The sequence below is a fragment of the Ictalurus furcatus genome, chromosome 10, assembly GCF_023375685.1.
Source record: "Ictalurus furcatus strain D&B chromosome 10, Billie_1.0, whole genome shotgun sequence".
Lineage (NCBI taxonomy): Eukaryota > Metazoa > Chordata > Actinopteri > Siluriformes > Ictaluridae > Ictalurus > Ictalurus furcatus.
The window spans coordinates 23,776,008-23,786,007 of record NC_071264.1 but is presented as its reverse complement, the minus strand read 5'-3'; the positions used below and the strand labels follow the sequence as shown (position 1 = coordinate 23,786,007).

The 10,000-nt window shown below is 40.3% G+C and overlaps 1 protein-coding gene across 1 annotated transcript in view; it reads right to left on the bottom strand.

The window, feature by feature from the left end:
- Positions 1-10,000, bottom strand: part of strn (striatin, calmodulin binding protein) — a 65,967-nt gene that overhangs the window by 4,355 nt on the left and 51,612 nt on the right. The window contains exons 10-18 of the mRNA XM_053634073.1: positions 8,961-9,097; positions 7,256-7,431; positions 7,100-7,147; positions 4,943-5,064; positions 4,684-4,851; positions 3,986-4,132; positions 2,855-2,956; positions 443-529; positions 1-334 (exon numbers count right to left, since the gene is read on the bottom strand). The exon at positions 1-334 is cut by the window's left edge and continues 4,355 nt beyond it. Coding sequence (XP_053490048.1) covers positions 165-334; positions 443-529; positions 2,855-2,956; positions 3,986-4,132; positions 4,684-4,851; positions 4,943-5,064; positions 7,100-7,147; positions 7,256-7,431; positions 8,961-9,097 — 1,157 coding nt within the window. The 3' untranslated portion in view covers positions 1-164. The remainder of the gene's footprint in view (positions 335-442; positions 530-2,854; positions 2,957-3,985; positions 4,133-4,683; positions 4,852-4,942; positions 5,065-7,099; positions 7,148-7,255; positions 7,432-8,960; positions 9,098-10,000) is intronic.

Genomic DNA, 10,000 nt, shown 5'->3' with positions numbered 1-10,000 from the left:
GGTTTTTGGGTAAAGAGGGCTGGAGTGACGTCCACCTGACAAGCCTTCGCTTGAATCATCATCACAAATTCCAAAGCTAGGAGGGAAAGCCTCTGTCTAAAAGGCAACTCCTGTCTTTGCCGTTAGGATCCACGTCCTTTCCTCAAGGCCACAGAGGTCAGAGGTCATACGAAGACTTTGGCGAGGGCGTCGGCTCCGGCACTGCCGATGTAGCACTTGGTGGGGTGGAACGCCACATCGTTGATCGACTCGTCAAACTTCTTCCTGTGAGCCGTGAACTCCTGAATGCATGTCTTGCTCTCCATGTTCCACAGACGGATGGAGCAGTCGTGACCTGAGATGTAAAGAGATTTGACTTTTCCACTCCAACCAAACTGATCTGAGATATAAAAAGAAAAAAACCATCAGAAAAAACAGCCTCCAATGAGCCGTGAATACTTACTACCAGACATCAGGTAGAGGCCATTAGGATCCACTGCTAAGCTGGTCACAGCGTCCAGATGAGCCACCATGGAGTGAATAAGTTTTCCTAACGATGAACAATAACAGGCAGGGTTTATACATCAGCCATTATTTACTTCAGTTAATAACAATCCTTCAAACAATCCCCAGCGGAAGAGTTAAATAAACAATTTGGTTGAAAATGTAGCATAACAGGCATTTTAGAATGAAAATGGAGTATAACGGAATTTTACACAAGAATGGGAATGGTGTGTAATGAGTATTAATGAGGCATAATGTGCATGTTGTACAATCATGATGTTTTAATAAGGTATCATTAATGAGGCATAATGTCTAGAATGGAACCTGCATTTTATCCCTAATTTGGTCTTGGTCAGTTCCCTCCCACCAGCCAGCTCTCTCGTATCAGGTGAAGGCTAACACATGCTTCCTCTGAGAAACGTGAAGCCAACCTCATCTTTTCGAACTGCTTCTCATGCAGTATAACACACTCGGAGGAGAGCACAATTCATCTTCTTCTGCATACATGAACTTACAGATGCCCGTGATTGGCTAGTGCCAATGTGATTGACAGGGGAGAGTAAGTATACCATCCCTCCCACCCAGAGAGTACGGCCAGTTTTTCTCCCAGCTATGGATGGCTGTGGCATCATCAGGATTTGAACTAGCCACCTCTAGTTGATCGGAGGAATGCTTTTCTGGTGCGGCACTTGGAGGCAAAATGATCAAAAAATATTTTAATGAGATTACCAATAAGACATGTTTTAGAAGGAAGGTGTGAGGCAAGATCTAAAAAGAGAATGCTTTATTAAGGTATTAATGAGGCATAATGTGTGTTCTAGAATGAGGGTGTTTTAGGAAGATTGTACACAATGCATGGTGTGCTATAGAGGTCGACCGATTGATCGGTTTTGCTGACTAATCGGCACCGATAACTGATTGCTGGAACTATCGGTTATCGGGACAAATCCACACCGATAGCCTTTCCTGGTTGCGTCTATTGCAGGAGCGGCTGAGCGAAGGGTCCGCCTTCATTATACAGTACGGGAGCGGCATCTAGAGACGAAATAAAAACTATCACTGGCAAATTTTGTTGTGTTACTTGAAGTGTTTTTAATTAATTTTGCATGTCTCTGTTTTTATTTGGAGTGTTACTTTTTGGTTTAGTTTGGATGTATACATTTTATTTATTTTAATATTTATTAATAATTAGTATATATTAATATTTATTACATTTAAAAAAGTACAATATATTTTCCTGGTACAGTCAGTATTCTTTATTTTTGTAATAAAGTTCAGCAATATTTTACTTTGAGTGTTATGTTTTCATTCAGTAACCATTTTAAATCGTTGCTTTAAATCGGTTGATTAATCGGTTAATCGGCAGGTACTGCCCAACCTAGTTATTGGTATCGGTAAAATCCACTATCGGTCGACTTGTAGTGTGATGTAATGATGATGTTTTAATACGTTGTTATGAATAGCACATGACCGGGTTGAGTATGATAATGTAAATAAAGATTGAGGCATATGAAATGTTCTAGAATGAGGCATTAAGGTAGAAGGACAGCTGATCGTCCTTGCAGTGGAAAATTACAAGCAACTATGTGTCCCCCCGAGATGTGATCGAGAACTTGGTGGAAGAGTGGGGTAACATCTCACAGCAAGAACTGACAAATCTGGTGCAGTCCATGAGGATGAGATGCACTGTAGTACTTAAAGCAGCTGGAGGACACCACATACTGACTGTTACTTTTAATATTGACCCCCCCCCCCCCCCCCCTTTGTTCAGGGACTCATTATTCCATTTCTGTTCGTCAAATGTCTGTGAGACTTGTTCAGTTTGTTGAATCTTTTTTTAGGTTAATACAAATATTTATACATGTTAAAAAATGTGCTGGAAATAAAAGCAGTTGAATGTGAGAGGACGTTCCGTTTTTTTGTTGAGCTTATATTTGGAATGAAGAGAAAACTGTGTAAATGTCATTTTTGGTCAAAGCATTCATCAGCAACAACAACGCTCCTGTCAGATATGTTTCTTGGCAAAGCCATGAAAGTGTGAGCATCTAAATCAGACTTATTTCAACGTTTTCCTCATGAGCCCCTCCTTAATAAGCGAGGGTGGTGTGTCAGCCCATCTTTCAAGCAAAGAACTAAAACACACCTGCTCAACTGTCAATCATTCTAGATTTATATCAATCTGCCATTCTTATTAAGGGGAGAAAAAAGAAGATTGCGCTTGTAGAGCTTGTATGTAAAATGTGTCAAGGTTTAGAACAGTGATTTAAATACTTATTTTATGGCATTTTCCATTCCACCCACACCCCATAGTTTAAATATCCCTGGTCTAAACTGCTGATGGAGTTACACACACACACAGTGCCTGAACTACCTGTGTTGTTGTCGAAGAAGCGGATGTGGCGGTCTTCCTGTGCCGTGATGGTGATGGGCAGTGTCGGGTGGCTCAGCACTTTGTTGATCTGACGAGGGGCATCTGAAGAATAACACACACATACACACAGCCAAAATGTGATACCACATATCATAGGGAATGAAAATAGCTGAATATCTGTCTTTGCTCCAAAACGTTTAAGTCACTCAATAACGCACGCATGCTGATATATGTAGCAACAATGAGAAAAAGTAAGGTATGGTATCTAAACTGTATTACAGCTCTATCACCAGAAGATAGTGGGTTTGTGCATGATGCACTGGTGCTTACTCTTTCATTATTCTATTGTTTCTAAGATCCACATGATGAAAGCTCCAATATGAGAAAAGTTCCACAGCAATTTGCATTTTTCTTCTAATAGACATGTGAATTCTGCTTTGTTTTGTTTGCTTTTAAAATGGTTTTTAATATTCCAATATCCATAGGAGTTAATGAACAATTGTTTGGTTATCTGCTAGGAAAAGGGAACAAAAGTCTAAATGTGGGTTCAAATCTAATTGAATTCTTTTCACAGTAATTAAACTTCACTCCTGTCAGTGGAGAGCGCACGTTTACTGTTCGACACGCATAACAGGGAACTAATGAACAGAAATATTAAACTCACAGCCAAAGCGTTACTGAATTTCAGCTCAATATGTCAGTTGTAGCGGTGTATGCTCTGACGCTGGTCAAAATTCTAACTTCATGAACGTTTTAACTGCCACAACATAGAATTGAAAATCTAACGAACTTTATGTAATCACTGAAGCAATGCATTTATAATAACCTAACAGTCAGTAGACGTTTTTGCACTGTGTATTTACTAAACCAGTGAATGTAAACACAGAAATGAAATGCTCCTGAAGTACCCAAATAGCTACACTTTTGTCCTGTGCGCTTCATATCTGAGCTCCTGCATTAAAGGAAAAGCTGCCCAACTCTCAAGAATCGGTCCACCTTACTTTCACACAAAGTGCACTTTAAGCACAGAAGTTCAAGGCAGAACCAAGTAGATATATAAAAAAAAGAGCTCAAACATTTCAGCTCATGGCAGATTTGTGTGTGTGTGTGTGTGTGTGTGTGCGGCTGTACCTGGCTCCCCTGCGTTCTGAGACTCCAGCTCCAGCACCAGCTGCCGCGTCTCCATATTGAAGATTCCTGTCCTGCCGTTACTAAAGGCTGTCACCATGTGAGCTGGCTCACTACACACCAGATCCACAGAGGACGGGATGCCCAGATCTAACACACACACACACACACACACACACACACACACACACACACACACACAACACCAGATGTGTTATAAAGTTCATCATGAGTAATACAGATGATAATACAGATGACTCGTGTGTTTATTAGATTATTATTATTTTATAAATAAAGTTACATTTTACTAAAAAGTGTTAATTTTCCCTGTGTATGGAGACACCCTGTAGTATGACAACATTTTACTAATGTATGATTAAAGAAGCAAAATGAACATGTTCTAGAATGACGAGGTTTTATTAAGGCATTAATGCAGCATGAGGCATGTGTTCTACAACGGGAAAGTTTTATTGAGGCATCATTAATAGGGCATAATGAGTGTTTTCTAGAATGAGGATGCATTACGGATGTATCATTAATGGGGCATGACTGTGTGCTACAATGAGAATGCCTTAATGAGGTATTACAGAGGCATAATACACATTGAGAACTGATGAGGATTAATATGTATATTTGAAGTGTTATTAATGAGGAATTCTGTACGTGTGAATGAGGATGAGATTTAAAGTTTGCACTGTTACCTGTGTCCTCGTTAAAGATGGCAAGGGCGGGTGAGGTGTCTGCAGCATCCCAAAGTCGCACAGTCCCGTCTGCCGAACAGGACAGCAGCCGCTGGTGGGCTGAGCTGTAGACTAAACCCCACACTGAATCAGCGTGACCACACAGCGCCCCCCTCAGCACAGATGGCTCTGTCACAGCCAGAGACAGATACAGATCGTTTAGAGAGAAAACAAATGTTTGATGTACCTAAAACTTGAAAGGTGCAAGAATGGAACGTACCATATGAATCGTAGGGGTCAATATTGGGATTAGGAGTGTTCCAGCTCTGAATGGTACCGTCCACTCCTCCACTGAAGCACTGCTCTCCGTTACTGCTCATCACCACACACAGAACTGCACCCCTACAGAGAAGAACACAGTGTTACCATTATAATCTAGGGTCGCACATAATACCGATACTACGGTGGTATCGCGATATAAGCTTCAAAACACCGCCGATGCCACTGTATTGTTTAAACGGTAGTATGATCAATACGGTAGTACCGTAAGTAATGTTGAATGTGCGGCAGTTAATAACTTTTTCCCTAAAGTGACACATCTCACTGCTTTTGCAGAATACACAAAGGTTAGTGACACTTCATTTAACCTAAATTCTTAATTAATACCTTAATCTTTAAAGATTTCCTATTTGCTACCAAGCGAGCTAAGGTTACGCTAACCGCTGTGTGTAAATAAAAAAATCAGGGTTCGTACAAGGTGCCTGAAATACTTGAATATGGCTTTTTGAAATTTAAGTACTGGAAAACCTTGAAAAGCCACTTTTAGCTGTTTTCTATCTAGTGGTGCTTAAAAAGTGCTTGAATTATAAAAAGTTAATAAATATGAAATCGCTAAATAACTTTAAAATGTTTATTTTCGATAGAGCACGAATACAATCCCTTCACTCAAGATATGACACCCGGCTGCAGCCCCTCCCCCTCCTCCCACTACTCACTCATTCACTTTAACAGAGGCAGCTCAGGTCCACTTCTCCTATCCTCAAAAAAAAAGCACCTAGCGACAAATCTCGCGACTTTTTGGGCAACCCTGAGCTACTTTCCGTAGAAGAGGGTCGCCAGTACTACCCCGCGAGTGCGAGGTCCTGCTTTCCCGGCACAGGTACACCTCTCTCTACGGCTACTCTGTTCAGTGAGGGGCAGAGCAGAGCAGCACATTCATTAACTTCTAACTTTCTCTCCAAGTGATCATCTTACATGTAAATATCATTGAAATCACAGCACAGCCATTGTCTTTAACTTATATGTGTGGTGATTTTGTCAGAGGACGTCATGGTTATAAAATCAGGAGCAGTCTGGAAATGGCTTGGAAGTGACTGCTGGTTAATATGTAGTATTAATGGGCTGCGTTTCAGTCACTATTTAATACTCGTCAACATGACAATCACTCTTGTATGGTCCTTGAAAACAAACAACAACATAAAAATAGTGCTTGAAAAGTCTTTGAAAGTCCTGGAATTTCATTATGAACCATCTGTACAAACCCTGTAAAATTAGCCGTGTTTGATTGTAAGCGAGTTCATTTCCAAACTCTGTTATTTATTCCTAATGATGTGTTCATTATTAGTTCTCTGAGGACATTTTCCATTTGTATGATTTCTTTGCTCGAGGAAACAACAGATGAAATATGTGGCACGTTGAATTAGTCGCTCGCCAACTGTATGATTGTTGTTGAGTTTTTCCAACAGCCAGTTATTCATTCTCATTAATAACGTATTGAGAGGAAAATCTGCTTGGTCTGTTTTCATGTTATTTCTGTAAATTTGGTTCATTTTGTAGATTTGAATGATGGATTAACACAATACTGCATGGTATCGTGATTCTCCAGTTGGTATAGTATCGTAACAAAAGGTTTTTGACTTAGAATTGAGATTTACAATTCTCACTTGATCGACGTTGTAAGAAACAATATGCATATGTATTACATTCTTGCCGTGGTGGCTATGTTTTCCTAGCGGATGTTAGTGAACGACGGCTTGTCTGCATCTTGCATGAACTGTTGATTTAGTGCACATTTACACTGAAAAATCCAAAATCCTGAGCAAAAATAACTGCTATTTAAAATAAAACTTTAAACCTGTTAGGATGCCAAGAGCACACACTGTCCTCCCCAAGTGAAAAGGAAACCAGCAATATTAACAGCTGGTTAAATAATTAGTCACAATGTTCCTGTTTTTCTGCCAAGAGCCACTCAGTCACTTGTGATGAAAGCCAGGCTGATAAACACACGGTGTGTAAAAAAGGTTTTAAGGAGGTGGTGCATGTAGTGGTGACATGTCCACAGTGTGCTGCTGTACATAACAAAGCACAGTGAGCATGATGTCTGAAAAGACTCAACCCTGTGTGTCTGTGTTCAAGACTGAGGTTCTCACAAACTCACCTGTGAGCTCGGAATGTGTAAATGGGCTCCACATCGAGAGCAGCACATCTGAACAGAAAGGCAGGAGACAGACGACGATGTTAACGGTAATATATCTGTATGTAATTTTCACGCAACAGAATTACTAAAGGTCAGCTGCTGTCCTTTGACTCATACTTTTTGGCAGGAGCCGTTTTCTGCAGGTTCCACATCTTCAGCGTGTGATCCTCCGAAGCGGTGACTAGTACCGGCTCTTGAGGGTGGAATGCCAGACTGCGGATGGAGTCAAAATGGCTCCTCAGGGTGAACTTGGGGTTCCACGTCTTCCTCAGAGCGTCTTTGTTGTTGGTGATCTGAGAGGAAGCAAATGACGTCAGCTTAGCAAAAAAGACATGAGGTTTGCCCTCTGAAACTACTGGAACGGCAAGGCCAATTCATCTGTTTTTGCTGTAGACTGAAGACATTTGGGTTTGGGGTCACAGGCTTGATGCAGTTATTGCAAATAAGGGATATGCAACCAATATTAAGTATTATTTACTATATTTACAACATATATCCGTTCCTATACTTTTGTTTGCATAAAAACTGGGTGGTCTGATACAAAATGTGTTATATCTTTGAAGACAGCTACATATAAATACCAGGAAATTCCTGGAAATGCTCGTCTAATATTAATCTTTTGATCTCAAACCAAAATATCTTTGGTGTATAGCACAATCAAATGAACTGGCCTTGTTGTTCCAGTAGTTTTGGAGGGGACGTTATCACAGGCTCAAATCTTGACAATGCCATAACCATCTGTGGCCGGGAGCCTAAGAAAGCAAAATGTGCCATGCCCTTAGGGAGGGAGGGGTGGCATATTCTGGCTCCCCTGTCAATCACAGTGACACTAGCCAATCATGGGCATCTGTGAGTTCATGCCTGCAGAAGCCTGGAGTCTATCCCAGAAAACTCGGGGCACAAGGCAGGGGACACCCTGGACAGGGTGCCAACCCATCGCAGGGCACAATCAAACACACATTCACACACTACAGACAATTTGGAAATGCCAATCAGTCTACAGCTCATGTCTTTGTACCCGGAGTACCCAGAGGAAACCAGAGAAAATGCAGAGAGGAAACCAGAGAAAATGCAAACTCCATGCACACAGAGCGGAGGTGGGAATCGAACCCCCAACCCCAGAGGTGCGAGGCAAGAGAGGAAAGAGAAAGGATATGACAGAAAGAAATAAATATCAGTTTGAGAAGGAAAAACAGAGGGAGGGAAAACAAAGAAAGGCAAGAAAAAAAAACGGAGAAAATGATAAAAAGGTGAGAACAAAGGAAAAAGAAAGAAAAACCAATGAATTGAAAAACAAATTAGAATAAATACATTTAAAAAAAAAAAAAAAAAAAAGGAGCACGAAAACAGGAAATAAAGAAAGGACATGGGAGAACGAAAGAGATAAAGATCCAACTTTAACCCAAATACAAATCTATATCTAAAAGAAATTGAAGGAAGAGAAGTTATTTGATGATGATTTACACATCGTGGTTTTAAATGCAGGGGTTCTTTAATAAACTATACTGAACACAACACACAAGTTATTAACTGGCCGATCGTATGTGTGTGTGTGTGTGTGTGTGTGTGTATATAGAGTGAGCAAACAACTGCAGTTCCATTCTGATTAAAAGCCTTGAGTGCTTAATGACATTTGTAAATGAAGCAGTGGAGCGTTACATGGTCTGTTCTAAACACTACACAGAACTCAACAACCTGTAGCTGTGTGAGTGTTACACTACAAACATTTCTGAATAATTTGATGACTGTTTATTTAATAGTTGTAGTGCATTGTGTATTAATGCGCAGTAATATTTATACATCAATATAAGGTGGTACTTACATCGTAGGCCAGACTCTCAGCTTCATTAGCTACAGTGAGTCCAGCCAACTCTCCCAGTCCCAGCTCATTCTCCAGAGCCTCATCCGCTCCCATTATAAACGATTTACCAGTGGATGGAGGGAACGTAAGAGCTTCCACTGCAACACAAACACACGAACAGCGGCTTGTAAGTTCATGCATGAGGAGAGAGCTGATCACCGGTATGCAAATGAGCATATGTACAGACAGGTGACAAATTAAAGAGACAACTAGTGTCTCTGTTATTGTGTGGGGGCATTTATTCATTTTGCTGGCATGATTATTTGCCCACTTGTCACAGCAAACTTTACTTCATATCAAAACAAAGTTTTTCTGCCTAATCATCTTTATCCTATGATAAAATATTTCTATCCTGGTGGGAGTGGTCTCTTCCAGTATGACCCCGCCCCCATCCACAGGACATGAGGGTTCACTGAAGGATTTGATGAGGATAAAGATGATGTAATTCATATGCTGTGATCTACACACGCACCAGATCTCAAAAATAAGTAAGAACAATAAGTAAGAATGAAAAAAAGGAAGGGGGAGGATCATTTACGGGAGAGGGAGGGAGCGAGGGAAAGAAGGAAAGGGAAGGGAAAGGGAGGGAGGGAAATAAAAATAAAAAAGAAGAAAGCCAAGACAAAATTGAGAGAGAATACAAAAGGAGAGTAAAAGAAAGAACGATAAAAAAGAAAAAGTGATGGAAAAACAGAAAGAAGAAAGAGGAGAAAAAAGCAAGTAAAAAATGAAACGGGGAATGGAAAGAAAGAAAGAAAGAAAGAAAGAAAGAAAGGGTTTAGAAAGAATGAAAATACAAATGAGGGAAAATTGAATAAGGGAAAAGTAAAAATAGAATGAAATAAAAAAAGAAAGTAGAGAATCAAAATGGAGATAGGAGAAAGAAAAGGGCAAAGAAAAAAAAGAGAGAGAATGGAAGGAAGGAAGGAATTAGAAGTAAAACTGACAGGAAAAACATTAAAAAGGAGAAAGGCAAGACACATTGAGAGAGAGAGAGAATG